This window comes from Aethalodelphis obliquidens, unplaced genomic scaffold (genome assembly GCF_003676395.1).
Source record: "Aethalodelphis obliquidens isolate GAN/ISIS:26980383/991018 unplaced genomic scaffold, ASM367639v1 scaffold27, whole genome shotgun sequence".
NCBI lineage: Eukaryota > Metazoa > Chordata > Mammalia > Artiodactyla > Delphinidae > Aethalodelphis > Aethalodelphis obliquidens.
The window spans coordinates 22,207,181-22,223,163 of NW_020837971.1; the positions used below are offsets into that span (position 1 = coordinate 22,207,181).

Sequence of the window (15,983 nt, forward strand, 5' to 3'; positions counted from 1 at the left end):
AATAAACAAATAGGACCTAATGAAACTTAAAGTCTTTTGCACAGCAAAGGAAAACATAAACAAGACCAAAAGACAACCCTCAGAATGGAGAAAATATTTGCAAGTGAAGCAACTGACAAAAGATTAGTCTCCAAAATTTACAAGCAGCTTATGCAGCTCAATAACAAAAAAACAAATAACCCAATCCAAAAATGGACAGAAGACCTAAATAGACATTTCTCCAGAGAAGATATACAGACTGCCAACAAACACATGAAAGGATGTCCAACATCACTAATCATTAGAGAAATGCAAATCAAACCTGCAATGAGGTATCACCTCACACCAGTGAGAATGGCCATCATCAAAAAGTCTACAAACAATAAATGCTGGAGGGTGTGGAGGAAAGGGAACCCTCTTGCATAGTTGGTGGGAATGTAAATTGATACAGCCACTATGGAGAACAGTATGGAGTTTCCTTAAAAAGCTAAAAATAGAACTACCATATGACCCAGCAATCCCACTACTGGGCATATACCTTGAGAAAACTATAAGGCAGTTTTAAACACTGGTCTGTAAGTCTTTGTGTTGGCATATGCTTTTATTTCTCTTGGGTAAATACCTAGGTGTGGAAAGCCTGGATCATACAGATCTTTAACTTATAAGTAACTTCCAAACTGCCGTTCTGGTAACTGTATCATTTTACATTCCCACAGGAAGTGGATGAATATTCTAGTTACTCCACATCCTTCCCAATACTTGGTATGGTCAGTCTGTCTAAGCTTTGCTGTTCTAATAATAGGAGTGTAATGGCATTTCATGGTGGTTTTAATTTGTATTGTGGTTCTAATGACTAACATGGATTTTGAGCACCTTTTCATTGCTTATTGTCAATCCATGTATCTTCTTTTGTGAAATGTCTATTCGAATCTTTTGACTCTATTTTAATGGGATTGTTTATTTTTCCTATTAATGTGTTTTGATATACATATATATAAAATATACTGCATATCAGCTTTTTTTTAATCAGATATGTCCGTTGCCAGTTTTTTGTCCCAGTCTGCGGTGTGTCATTTCATTCTCCAATGTCTTTGAATAAGCAGAGGTTTTTTAAAAAGTCCAATTTATATATTTGTCTTTTATGGATTGTGCTTTTGGTGTCATATCTACAAAATCTTTGTCTAACTTAAGGTCGCAAAGATTTTTTTCTGTATATTCTTTCAGAAGTTATGATTTTGGGCCTGTGGTCTCCTTTGAGTTAACTTTTATATAGTGCACACGTTTGAATCAAAGTCAACCCTTTTGCATATGCATATCCACTTGCTCTAGCACATGTGTTGAAAAATCTATCCTTTCTGTACCGAATTGCCCAGTTGTTGAAAATCAGTCGTCCATATACGTGTGGGTATATTTCTGAGTTCTTTATTCTGTTCTATTGGTTTGTTTGTCTAGCTTTATACTAATGCAAATGTTTTAGCAGTGTGTCAACTAGAATGTCTTGATGAAATCGGATAGCGTTAGTTCTTCAACTTTGTTCTTATTTTTCAAAGGTTTTTTTTTTTTTAACATCTTTATTGGGGTACAATTGCTTTACAATGGTGTGTTAGTTTCTGCTTTATAACAAAGTGAATCAGTTATACATATACATATGTTCCCATATCTCTTCCCTCTTGCGTCTCCCTCCCTCCCATCAAAGGTTTTTTGGGTATACTGGGCTCTGGACATGTCCATATGAATTTTAGAATCGGCTTGTCAAATTCTACAAGAAAGCCATTGGAATTTTCATTGGGATTTCACTGAACTTATAGATCAGTTTGGGGAAAATTGACATCTTAAAATCCTAGTCTTCTGATCTCTAACCATGGTATGTATAGCTCTCCATTTATTTAGTTCTTCCTTAAATTCTCTAACTTTTTTTAGATTTCAGTGTTCGGGTCTTGTACCTCTTTTGTCAGATTTCTCTCTAAATATTTCTTATTTTATGCTATTTTAAATGATATTGTTTTACTAATTTCAATTTTTTATATTGTTCGTTGCTAGAATATAGAAAGACATTTAACTTTTATATTAATCTTGTATCCTGCAACCTTGCTAAGACCACTTTACTAGTGGCTTTTCTTATATAGAGTCCATCAGATTTTTTTAACATAATCATGTCTATGAATAAAGACAGTTTTCTTTTTTCCTTTTCAATCTGGATAGCTCTTTTTTCCTTTTCTGCCTTATTAGAGTGTTATAGTCTCCAGTACGCCATTGCGTGGAGGAGGATAGAGCAAATGTTCTTGCTTCACTCATGATTCTAGGAGGAAAGTATTCATTCTTTCATGATTAAGTGTAATGTCACTGCATGTTTTTCCACAGAGGCCTTTTATCAGTTAAGTTCTCATCTATTCCTCATTTACTGAGTAGCTTTTTTTTTAAATCTCTAAATGAATGGATGTTTGAATGTGACCAACTGAGATGATCATATGGTTTTTATTTTTTATTTTATTAATACAGTGAAATACACTGATTGATTTTTTTAAAATTAAACCAACTTTTCATTCTTAGGACAAATCTCTTTGGTAGCTATGTTTTATCATATTACATAGTTTTTTACATATTATTGGATTCAACTTGCTAAAATTTGGCTATGACTTTTTCTTTTTTTTTTTTCTGGTACGCAGGTCTCTCACTGTTGTGGTCTCTCCCGTTGCAGAGCACAGGCTCCAGACACGCAGGCTCAGCGGCCATGGCTCACGGGCCCAGCTGCTCCGCGGCATGTGGCATCTTCCCGGACCAGGGCACGAACCTGTGTCCTCTGCAATGGCAGGCAGACTCTCAACAACTGCGCCACCAGGGAAGCCCTGGCTATGACTTTTTACGTCTATGTTCATGAAGGGTAATGGTTGTAGTTTTCTCTCTTTCTTTCTTTCTTCTAAATTCCCTTGTAATATCTTTCTCTAGTTTTGTATTAGGCTCATGCTGGCCTCAGTGAATGAGTTGGGAAATATTTCCTCCTCTTCAATTTTCCAGAGGAGTTTCTGCAGAATTGATATTATTTCTTTCTTGAATGTTTTCTGAAACTCGCCAGTGAAACCATCTGGGCCTGGAATTTTCTTTGTGGGAAAATTTTTAGCTGCAAATTGAATGTCTTTCATAGACGGAGTTTTAGGCTGTTTCTTTCTGAATGTGCTTTGGCAATTTGTATCTTTCTTGAAATTTGCCCACTTTATCTAAGTTGTCAATTCTATTAGGGTAAAGTTGTCCTTAGTGTTTATCTCTTAGTATCTGTAGAATCTGTAGTGATGTGACCTCTCTCACTCCTGATATCAATAATTTGTAACTTTTCTTTTTTTTTTTCCTGATTGGTCTGTCTAGAGGTTGCCAATTTTATTGACCTCAAAGAACCAGCATTTGATCTCATTGATTTTTCTCTAGTTTTGTCTGTGTTCTCTTTTGTTAATTTCTACTTTGATCTTTATTATTTCAACTGCTGAGTTTACATTTGATTTGATTCCCTTTTCCTAGTTTCTCAAGGTGGAAGCCGAGGTCACTATTTCGAGACTTTGTTTCTTATCTGACCCGGGTCTCTGCTGCTATTGTCCTGAAGACTGAGTTAATAGCACCCCACAGAATCTATACAGTGTATCTTTATTCTCATTCGATTCAAAACAGTTTCCCATTTCCCTTTTGTCTTATTTAGATGTGTGGCATTTCGTTTCCAAAATTTGGGGTTTCCCAGATACTGACTTTGTCATTGATTTCCAATTAACTTCTGTGTACTCAAAGAACATACTTTGTATGACTGAAAGCTTTTATGTCTTTTGAGACTTCTTTTATGATCCAGACTAGTTTTCATCTTGATAAATATCTCATGTCCACTTGGAAAGAATGTGATCCTACTGTTTTGGGGGAGAGTCCTGTCTTTGACTTGTGATGAGAAGAAAGATTAGGTAGCACATTTTTATCCCCTCCTGGGTGGAAACTGGCCATCTACCATCTGCTGTCTTTGGCCTGCCAATGTGTTTGGTATAGCCCAGACAGTGCTTTAGAATATCTAAATCATTTTAATATTTAAAAATTAGAGTGGATTCTCTGCCAAAATTCTAGCTCCTGGGATTCCAACCCTGAGCCACCATGTTAGCGGAATCCCCTGTCTGGCATATCCAATCCCAATGAAAAGCAAAAGGGAAAAGTGGAGGCCAGATTTATAATATAATGGGCCTTGCGTGTCACACAATGTTTAGACTTGCCATTTTTTAGGCACTGAAGAGTAGTAAGGGAGAGTGATGTTGGTCGGTAACTTGAGGTAGGACATGTGTCTGGTCAGATCATTCGAAGGGAGGTAGAGAGGTTGTTGGAGAAATTTTGAGTCCTAAAGCCTTGGTCTGAACATCACGAAACGGCTGGGTCATTTTCTGGTCTGGCTCATGGAAGGAGTGGGGGACACATCATGTCAGCTGCCTCTTAGGTGTTACACAGGTCTGGCAGGTTAAACTGGGCTGATTCCCAATGGCCTCTGGGTTTTTTATTCGCCTCTAAAAGCATCATTCCTCTGTTTATTCTTATCAACTAGAGTGCTAAGTGAACAAAGCGATGAAGAGAGAATAAAGATTAAATTCCAAATTTAGGGGCAGACGACACTGATGCTCTTCTCTCAACTTATAGGACCAAGAAACACAAGTGGACCACCTCCAGAAAGGTTCACAATGGATCACTCACTGCTGGGAGTTTAGGATTTTCCCAGTTATTGGCTCTCTTTTCTTTATATAGTAACCACCATGAAATATGCCAATGTATTTCCTAAACGTATACTCTGAGATGACAAACATTTAAACATACGTGTTGTGTGTATGTGTGTGTTTTGGTAGTGGTTCCAGACCAGTCATTTAGAGTCCCCACAGCCAGTGGCTTTGTTCTCAGCCACTTAGAGCCTGGATTACAGACAGAGAGGCCATTTCTCCATCTGGGAAATGTGCTTGCATTCCTCCTGGTTCTAGAACTCAAGACATTGCCTAGGGAGCTTTCCTTGCAATCCCTTAAAACTATAGAGCACTTATATTTTGGAAAGGGGTAATTCATCTCTCATTCTTCTTTCAACTCAACTACATACACTCTTGTGCAACACACACACACACACACACACACACACTCACACACACACACACTCCCTGCCAGAAACTGCACTGATCCAAAAGGTCCAACACTCCTTTGATGAGTAGAGAAGTCATGAGTTCTCCTTCTTTTCTGAAGCATCTGCTGATTTACACGTGCTGGTTAGCTATGTTCCAGCCAGCCACTTCCACTGAAAATTATGTCATAGAAGGAAATCGAAAAATAGGACAACCATAGTTTCTTTTCCATTGGGTCCTTCCTTACTCATCTATTGGTAGAAAGTGTGTGTGTCAGGAAGCAAAATAAAAACAGCAACATTAGTTTTGTTCGACATTTCCACGGCTCTCATATGAAAGAAATACATATGCACGTACAGTTATGGAATACAGATTGTGCCACTGGACCTGCATATGAGCTAAGTTCTCCTATACTCCCGTTTAAAACTGGCATTGCACAATATAAAGATGAACGGTCAGATCCATGCTAATGCTTTAAAATTTATCATTTTTCTTTATCTAGAATGACAGTAAATAACAAGTGAAAAACACCATGACAAGTTGAGAAAGAGATCCCAGAAAAGGAAAAAGCTTTCAATTTTAGTACCTTTAAGCACATTTTCCCCTGGATTTTATACAAAAGGCCCGGCACTCTGATTTTCCACTGGGCGGCGTGCTGCTGGCCCCTGGGGGCGGGGCGATGCTTTCTGGTGGATGTCGCCGTGTTCTCACTCTCACTGCCTCTCCGCTCAGGTTTTGGTGGCTTGTGGCCCAGCTTTCTCCCATCACCCCGGTGAAGCTCATCAGACCAGGAGGCCCCCAAGCTGCTTGCACGCATCTCTACCAGTGTCAGGGCAGTAGGTCGCCCGGCTTGGTGTGACCAAGCATGCCGGGCTGCCTCGACCCCGAGTGGGTGTGTGGTTTTCTCCTCTTTAGAGAAGAATGACTGTAGCAATGTTGGCGGTGGCACAGAGCGCCTCAGAGCCAGATCCCCTCACTCCACGCAGAGCCACTCGGTGCTTTCATTCCTTATGCAAATGTGGGACAAGCTGGTCCCTTCGCGCCCAGAAGGGTGACCACAGTGGAACGGCCGTTCTTCCTGTGTCTTCAATCCATCGTCTTGCCGTGGTTGGAATGGAGCTGAGGATGCGTGGAGCCCCTTTGCCCTAGAATCCAGGACTCCACGCAGCTCCCCCCATGCGCTGGGGTCTGGGACGTGCCTGAGAAGAGGCCCTGAAGGTTACTAGAAAGAGCTGCAACCTGGGAAGTGCAAATGCCAACACTGTGATCACGCATCTTTCAGAGAATCCTTGCAGCCCAGCGGGGATCAGCCTGGATCAGAGGCCCGGCATCCATGTGCCGCAGAGCCCCCCAACGCGTCCAGGCTGGCAGCAACCAGTCACGGCACGGGTGGGCTCCAGCTTTCTTTGAGGTTATGATTCAACAGAGGTGGCGGCCTGAAGATGGAGAAGGTTGACTTACTGCCACAGGGGCATGTGACGCTCAAGTGATGGATAGGAAAAAATGAAAGTAATGTGTACAGAGTAGGAAACATTCCAGAAGTGACCTGCAGGTGAGAGATTCGTTAACTCAGACAAATGTCTATTTCTGCACAATTTCAGCCTGTTTTGCGTTGGCACCTGGCCTCTCTGAGAGCTCTCTCCCTATCTTTGCTTTTCTTTCAAGGAGTGAAACAAAAGAAAAGATGGGGTTGTAAAATGGAACACAATAGCCCTGCAGCATCCACTGGTCTGATACTCCATTCTGCCTTTTCGTTTTAAAAAACCCCAGAGGTGTGATTCTGCTGTGCACAAGTGAGAAGCACACAAGAGAACCCCCTGGCAGACAAGGGTGCCCCTGAGGCTGCTGCACCCCAATTGAGCTACGGTGATCTGACTCAGCAGGCAGTACGCAGCTGCTCTCGGGAGGGACGAAAGTTCGGTTCATGTCTGTTTGTGTGTGAAAAATTGCCAGTTAAATAGTGAACTTTTGTTGTGAAGACAGGCACAGGAAGCAGAGGCCCCTCTCCTGAAATGTCATTCTGTAGAAAGCCAGAACCCCGTACCAACATCTTCATCATTATGAATCTCAAGATTTGTTATTTAATGGAGGTTTCTTTTTTTTTGATACAAATAATGATAGCAAACTTTATTGAGTGCTTATTTATGGGTGAGGTAATCTTTTTGTTTTTTCTTTTTCTACTTTTTAAAAATTGAAGTATAGTTGATTTACAATGTCGTGTTAGTTTCAGGGGTACAGCAGAGTGATTCATATATATATATGGATAGATATAGATATATATAGATATATTCCTTTTCAGATTCTTTTCCCTTATAGATAGGTTATTATAAAATATTTAGTAGGGGCTTCCCTGGTGGCGCAGTGGTTGAGAGTCTGCCTACCGATGCAGGGGACACGGGTTCGTGACCAGGTCCAGGAAGATCCCACATGCTGCGGAGCAGCTGGGCCCGTGAGTCATGGCCACTGAGCCTGCGCGTCCGGTGCCTGTGCTCCGCAATGGGAGAGGCCACAGCAGTGAGAGGCCCGCGTACCGCAAAAACAAACAAACAAACAAACAAAAAGAATACAGAATGCATTCCATTCTCTCTCTTCTCCTTGATAAATGTAGCCCATAGACACACGAAAAAGATGAAGCTATCCCTTTGGGAGGGAGGCTATGGGTTGGCCCAACAAACTGCTAATATTCGAAACCAAAAATCAGAAATTTAGAAATGTCATTATATTTCTTTGGCTGGATCCCTCCACTCTTGAACTGTGTTAGATAACAGAGTTTTTAATACGCAGAAAAGTATGAAAGAATATGGAATGCTGTTCATCCCAGCTTTGGTTTTTGGAATGACATCAGGATGAATGATACTGAACAAATGTGAAGGATATAGTCTTACTTGTAAACTAGTATGTTCTGAACCTTCAGCTGTGTTAAAACCTGGCCAGTTCTTGAAGGCAAAATCATGTATAATGACAGAACAGACATCGGCCTAGGTCAGAAAATCCTCTTTAGTCAAAACTCCAAAGATGTGTGTCCCGAGGAGGCTCATATTTCTAGAAAACACTGCAAGGAATCCTAAACCCACATGCATAATCCTTGTGTGGCTTGCGGGTGTAGGCGTGATGTTACATCAATTCAGGGGCTGAATATCTCACCCAAGAGACTCAGAGACGCTTCCTCTTGACAAGCCACGAGGGGAAAGCACAGCTCTTAGTATGATCTCACCAGGAGAAAAATTACGACAGCTGGCAGCTAAAATAAAAGCGTCGTGACAAAGTGGCAGGAGAGCCAGACCTACACATTCTCTCCATTTGCTGCTTGGCACTGAGTTCTGAACACATTTGCTGACACACAGGAAGGGCGGCAACCGCTTCTGTGTTGAATGGGTCCCAGGGCAATTGGGTGTTGGGCATAGATTAGAAGAATTGCCTTCGCATAACAGCAGAGGACACAGGGTCTTTGGTAAAGTTTCCTGGGCTTGAATCCTTGCTCTGTTCGACCTTCGGCAACTTAGTTAACTCCCCAAATTCTTAGTTTTTTCATCCCTTAAATGGGGACGACAATAGTACCTATCTTTCGGGTCACTTTAAACATCACATAATTAGTGTTGTTAATGAATTGAACACGGTGCTTTGCCCCTAGTAGCTGTCCTTAAATGGTAACTATGAATATGGTTCATAGTTCAGTCAATACATACGTGTTGTCTAACTATTATTAGAAGAGAGAGAAGACAGAAAGTTGTGTGTCTTCTGGTAGGTGCCGGAGGCTGGTCCAAGAGAAACAAACCGGGGATGAGGATAGGGTTGAGTCAGCTCCCAGACTTGTGATTTTGGGGCTCAGTGTATACGAACCTCTCCCAGAGACCTCAATCAAGAACAGCCCAGGACCAACCTCCTCATGCCTAATCCAGTCGTGGGCCCATCCCACCTCTCTCGGTTCCTATTCCGGCTCCTATTCCACCAAGGGACTCGCGGTTCAGAGGCAGTATGACCCCCAAATCCCGTCCATCCCTTGAGGGTGGTTTCAGGATTCCTGGGAATCAGAGCCCTGCCCTGCATGAACTCCTTAATTGCTAATACCTGACAGAACTTTGTGGATTCCATGCCTTGGATGAATGTCCGGTAGCTATTCAGATGGAATTAGCCCTGACAAGGAACACCAGACGAGGCTCCAAAGAGCTATTTTCAAGGGCTCCTATTTAAAGAATAGGCTGCAGAAGGAGAGGACCCAAGTCTCTGAAGACACACTAGAGCTACTTCCCAATCTTCCCTGTGCTTGGCCTTACCCATAAACTACTACTTTGGAAAAAATATACTGCCTTTTTAATTTTTTTTTTTTTGCGGTACGCGGCCCTCTCACCACTGTGGCCTCTCCAATTGCGGAGCACAGGCTCCGGACGCGCAGGCTCAGCAGCCATGGCTCACGGGCCCAGCCGCTCCACAGCATGTGGGATCTTCTCGGACCGGGGCACGAACCCATGTCCCCTGCATCAGCAGGTGGACTCTCAACCACTGTGCCACCAGGGAAGCCCTATACTGCCATTTTTTTAAAGGAGGATTAATACTCTTCAAACAGACCTTAGATTAGGCAATGATTTCTTAGATACGGCACAAGCAACAAGAGAAAAAAGTAAATTAATTGAACTTCATCAAAAATAAAATATTCTGTGCTTCAAAAAACACCATCAAGTGTGTGAAAGAACAGACATAGAAAACAAACTTACAGTTACCAAAGGGGAAAGAGGGTGGAGGAGAGATAAATTAGGAGTTTGAGATTAGCAGATACAAACTATTAGATATAAAATAAACAACAAGGTCCTACTGAACAGCTCAGGGAACTATATTCAATATCCTGTGATAAACCATAATGGAAAAGAATATGAAAAAATGTATATATATGTATAACTGAATCACTTTGCTGTACAGCAGAAATTAACACAACATTGTAAATCAACTATACTTCAATTTAAAAAGAAAAGAGTGTGAAACAATAACCCACAAAAGGATAAAATACTTGCAAATCATATATGATAGGGATTTGTATGTAGAATATAAAAAGAACTCTCACAACTTGAAAATATAAACAATCTGATTTTCAAAACGCACAAAGAACTTGAATCACATTTCTCCAAAGGAGACACACAAATAGCCAAAAAGCACATGAAAAGTTGCTTAACATCATGTCGTTAGGGAAACATAAATCAAAACCACAATGAGAGGGACTTCCCTGGTGGCGCAGTGGTTAAGAATCTGCCTGCCAATGCAGGGCACACAGGTTCAAGCCCTGGTCTGGGAAAATCCCACATGCCGTGGAGCAACTAAGCCCGTGCACCACAACTACTGAGCCTGCACTCTAGAGCCCATGGGCCACAACCACTGAGCCCGTGTGCCACAACTACTGAAGCCCACGTGCCTAGAGCCCGTGCTCCACAACAAGAGAAGCCTCCGCTTGCCGCAACTAGAGAAAGCCCATGCGCAGCAATGAAGACCCAACACAGCCAAAAATAAATAAATAAATAAATTTATTTAAAAAACCCCAACACAATGAGATACCACTTCATACCCACTAGGATGGCTATGATCAAAGACAGACATTAACAAGTGTTTCCGAGGGTGTGGAGAAACTGGAACTCTCATTCATTGCTGGCGGGGCTGGAAAATGGTGCAGCCACTGTGTAAAAACAGTTTGGAAGTTTCTCATAGGGTTAAACACAGAGTTACCATATGACCCAACAATTCTACTCTTAGGAATATACAAAAGGGGAATGAAAACATGTTCACACAACAACTTGTACAGCTGACCTTTGAACAACACGAATTTGAACTCTTTGGGATTTTTTTCAATAGGAAATGCTACAGTACTACATGATCCACAGTTGGTTGAATCCACATATGCAGAGACTCAGATACAGAGCAACCTTGTGGAAGGTCAACTATAAATTTTACTCAGACTTTCCACCGTAGGAAGGGTTGGTGCCCCTAAGCCCCGCATCATGTGTTGTTCAAGAGTCAACTCTATGTGCATGTTTTATTCATAACAGGCAAAAATTGAAAACCACTTAACATGTTCATCAGTTGATGAATCTATAAACAAAATGTGGTCTATCCATGCAAGGGAATGTTATTTGGCCATAAGAAGGAATTAAGTCCTGTCATACGCTACAACATGGGTGAACCTTGAAAACATTGTCAAAGAATCCAGACACAAAAAGTCACATTATTGTATGAGTGCATTTCTATGAAATGTCCTGAACAGGTGGATCCATGGAAACCTAAAGGTGAGTGATCCTGAGGGGGTGGGGAGACGGAGGAATAGGGAGAAAATGCTTACAGACATAAGGTTTATTTTGGAGGTGATAACCACGCTCTGAATTTAGACAGTGGTGATGGCTGGGCACCTCTATGTATAATCAGACAACTGGATGGCCACTGGAGTGTACACTTGGAAGAGGGGACTCTTGTGGCATATGAATATCTCAATAAAAATCAAGGACTCTACATGAATGTTTTTTTGAGTTACTATTGTCAATTAATAATCTCACATGAAATGCAGTCTAGTTTTAGTAACTTACCAACCTAAAAAAAGTTATTAAATCCTAGCCTAAAGCAAACTTGAAAACTTATGCAGAGAGAGTGAGCTCTGGTGTCTTGTCTTCTTATAAGGACCCTAGTCCTATAGAGCTGGGACCCCACCCTTACGAACTCATGGAACCTAAATTACCCTCTGAAAGGCTCTATTTCCAAATACAGTCCCACTGGGGGTTAAGGCTTCAACTTAGGAATTTGGTGGGGTGGGGGGGTGGGGCACACACAATTCAGTCCATAGTACATTCAAAATAAATATCCATTTTGGTATCTAAATTGGTATTGATCATATGGTATGCTTTTTATTTTTTTTAGTATTTATTACCCTAATTTTTAACATAATTTATCTAATTGTAAGTTTATATAATTTAATTTTATATTGAAGTTTAGTTGATTTACAGTGTTTCAGGTGTACAGCAAAGTGATTCAGTTATACATGTTTTATATATATATATATATACACACATATATATATATATATATATATTTTTTTTTGGCCATGCTGCATGGCTTGTGGGATCTTAGTTCCCTTGACCAGGGATTGAACCCGCGCCCTCAGCAGTGAAAGCGCAGAGTCCTAACCACTGGACCACCAGGGAATTCCCTATATATATATATTCTTATATATTCTTTATCAGATTCATTATAGGTTATTACAAGATATTGAATATAGCTCCCTGTGATGGGAGGTATTTAAAATTGCATAATCAGGCCCCGGAAAAACCTGGATTTGCCTCTGATGATTCTTATATTTCAGAGAGGAAACTAAATCTTAGAAAGGAGAAGAACTCACTCTTAGTAATTCCTTTAGCGAGTGGAGAATCAGGCCTGAGGCTAGTGTGTTTGAGCCTAAACCCTAGCTTCCCTGCCTCTCTGGGAGCTTGTTAGAAATGCAGGCTCTCAGGTCCCACAGCCCTGGAGCCACGGGACCAAGAGCTGCATTTTAACAAGATCTCCAGAGTGTCTTGTGTGTATTCAAGTTTGGGAAACCCTGCTCTAAGCTGATCTGCCTGGGGGGTGGGTGTGTGTCATGTACATTCCTCCCCTCCTTTTCCCCGGATGCATGCTGGGTAGCTGGAGGGACTCTGGGCATTGCAGGGACCCCACCTGGAGGCAGGGGCTGAGTGCACAGGCTGAGTGGGGTGCTGAGGGCCTTTGCTGCCCAGCAGAAAGGGGAGGTCTGGGAAGAGAGGGGGCAGCAAAGCGGGGTGTTGGGGTCAGGGCAAGGGAAGGGAGCCCCTGAGGTGGCCTCACACTCTGCTTCTCAGCAGCAGTGACAGCACCCACTCCTTCGGTCAAGAGCTGCATCACGGCCGTCCAGAGCCGTCAGGGCGGGCCAGTGACAGTCGGCACAGGGACACCAAGCATGGTGCCCAGGCCTCAGAGTGGGTGCTGAAAAGGGGCAAAGCTTCAGCTTTCCTGCCACACTTAGGAAGGTGAGACAGGCAGCTGCCAGTGTGTGTGGGAGCCTGGCCCCCACTCTGCCATCAGTGACCTCGAGATGGGTGATGGTCGCTTGAGACAGGCCAGGGTGGGAGCATTCACACAACAAAAGTTGACAAAGTTTGCAAACTGGGGCTTTTTTTTTTGAGCCATTTTAAAAGATGTATCAGCACGTCCCTGGGTATTTACAACACCCCATATAGAGCATTTAATTATAGTTAATATCTGCAAAGGTGCTAGTTTAGTCAGGGAAACTTAAAAGAGTGTGCCGGTAAGGAGCAGCTGGGAACCCCTGTCCCCCAGGATTCAGGTCTCTGCATGCAGGTGTGCATTTGCTGTAGAAGGTCGGTAAGCAAACCCAGGAGAGCTTCCCGCTCAGGACTCCACAAGGGGCAGAGCCCCGCCCTCAGGCTCTCAGCTGTCTATTGCGGGCTCCCTATTGCTGGTACCCTGTGGCTGGAAACGCTAAACCCCTGCCTGGTACTTCTGTTTCCCTGGTGTGGCTGCATCTGGGAGGTGGTCAGCTGTTTCCAGCCTGCACACAATGGCTGGCACATAGCAGACACTGGAAAGTATCCATCTAACTGCACAGTTTTGGACCACACCTCTACATGGGTGGGTCTGCAGGGATCCTCACAGTTAGGGAAGTTTGGGTTGCAAACAGAGAAACTGGTTTCCTGCCTCCCAGGCTCTGTGCCCCTCCTTCACAGCTGACCCAGGAGACTGCCAGGCCTGCCACTGGAAGTCTCCCCTGAGGGCCTTGGGAGCTCCACCCACCATTCCGGTGGCAGGTCTGATCCTACCCCCTGCCTCCTTGTGACCTTTTTTTCCGGTCCTTGCCCTCCACTCCACTCCTGGACAGAGGTGCCTGCTGGGTTTCGGGGTCTGAGGTGCCTGGTGGCCCTCCGGGAGTCAGAGGTGTCCAGGCCTCAGGGTCCTTCCGGGCCTCTATCCCATGAGAGCAACTTGAACCTCAGCCTGGAGGTGGGAGACTGCCTCCACCTGTTAATTTTTCTAGGACGTCGACTGTCTGGCTGAGCAGCTACCTGCTCTGACCCCCTCTTCCACGGGGACACTGGGCTAGTCCTCACCCCCACTCCTTCTGCCACAGTCCCAGGCCCGCCAGTCACCTGTGAACCATGAGCGGCACTTCCTCCTGTATCCTCAGCAGGGTCCACTTCCCGGCTCTGGCCCCTCCCAGGCTGCGCTTTCCCATGTGGTGTCCAGAGCAAGGAGGGACTCCTGAGACCCTGGGGAGGAGCCCCTGACCCCCCAAACCTAGAGGGGGAAGGAGTCGTGGAGACTCATTCAGTGCACTGGTTATTTTATGGAGCGCCCCCTCCACCTGCCAGGCACTGTCCTAGATGCTGGGGGTCCCGTGATGCATGAAACGGACAACGGCCCAACACTCACTGAGATCAAATTCTAGGGGAGGAGACAGATGGCCAGAAACATGCTGAATATGAGATGTACTTATATATTTATACTGCATTGATTTATAATGTATGCACCCATAATTGTTTATATACTTATATAAATATGAACAAAATTTATAAATACATTCATAGATAAGCAACATTTTGTTTATAATGCAAGCATAAACAGTTCTTTATAAATATAAGCAAACATTTAAATACATGCAGACAACAAATACATACTAAAATATATATACTATTGATATATATACAAACAGAATGATAAATGCTTGGAAGAAAAATAACTCAGGACAAGCAGAGCAATACTAAGTCTGTGCTTTCACACAGAGGGCTCCGGGAGGGCTTCCCTGGGGAGGTGGTATGGTATCTGAGCAGGCACCGCAGGGTGGGACGGTGCAGGCGGGCAATCCCGTGGCAGAGCATCCCATGCAGAGACCTGAGGTGGGCAGAGCCGCAGGGCGCTGGGCTCCGAGGCCGAGCGCAGAGGTAGGAAGAGGCTTCTGGGTGGGCGCCCCGGCCTCAGCACTTAAGGCCTTTCAGGTCCGAGCAAGGACTTCGTATTCTGTGTCTAGACCGCCCCCCGCCTCCGCTTCGTTAATGGGAAAGCTGGAGGATAGCGGGAGGACGGCTCAGGCTGGCCTCGGGATTCCTCATCCAAGTTTAAGATCCGAAGCAGCACCTCCTCCGACACCGATCCCTGCAGGCTCACTTACTCGCCTTTTAGTCTAGTCGTTGGAACCACAGCAAAGAGTCATTTCTGTTAGTCAGACTTTCGCACTAGCCCAGATCCCTTTTATGGCCTTGGGGTGGGTTAGGAAGCGTGTGGGGTGAAGCTCGCCAGATCGGGGGCCTCTGGCTGGCTTGCTCTGGGCCCCCCGCGGGCTACCTCTGCTGGCATTTCGGCCCGCGGCCAGCACTCGGACCCACCGCGGGGCAGCGCGACCGCGGCGCCTCGAGAACAACTAGACAAAGTCGAGCGCGCGTCCACCCGAGCTCCGGGAGCACCTCCCGGCCGGCTCCAGCGCCCGCAGCTTCCGGCTCAGGACGCCGGGGCGGGGCCCGAATCTGCATTTCTAGCCGGCTCCCAGATGCTGCAGGTCAGGCACCCACTTTGAGACCCACCGCACCAGAGCTCCGTTGCCCGGATGGAGGTTCTGTTGGGTTCCAGGGCAGCGAGCCTGGCACCGCTCACTCATTCCTCGATCGCCAACCTCAGTCCTCCCACCGGTCCGCCCACCTCGCCCTCGCCGGGCCCCGCCGCTGCCAGGTGCTTCCCCCTCCGCAGCTCCTCCCCGCCGCGGCGCGGCGCGCTCCCGGGGCCCAGAGGTCCGGGGCAAGCGGGCGGCGGCGCGGCGGCGGGCCGGGAATCGCCCCCGGGCGCCGGTGCCGCCGGGCCCCTGTCCCGGACGCGCGCCGCGGGCCGGGTCCGCCGCTCGGG

The 15,983-nt window shown here is 44.8% G+C and overlaps 1 protein-coding gene across 7 annotated transcripts in view; it reads left to right on the forward strand.

The window, feature by feature from the left end:
* Positions 1-15,657: 15,657 nt before the first annotated feature.
* The window catches only part of COBL (cordon-bleu WH2 repeat protein), a 264,711-nt gene continuing 264,385 nt past the window's right edge, over positions 15,658-15,983 (forward strand). For all 7 annotated transcript variants that reach the window (XM_027124111.1, XM_027124116.1, XM_027124113.1 and 4 more), the window contains exon 1: positions 15,658-15,812. In XM_027124111.1, the coding sequence (XP_026979912.1) occupies positions 15,691-15,812 (122 nt within the window). In that variant the 5' untranslated portion in view covers positions 15,658-15,690. The remainder of the gene's footprint in view (positions 15,813-15,983) is intronic.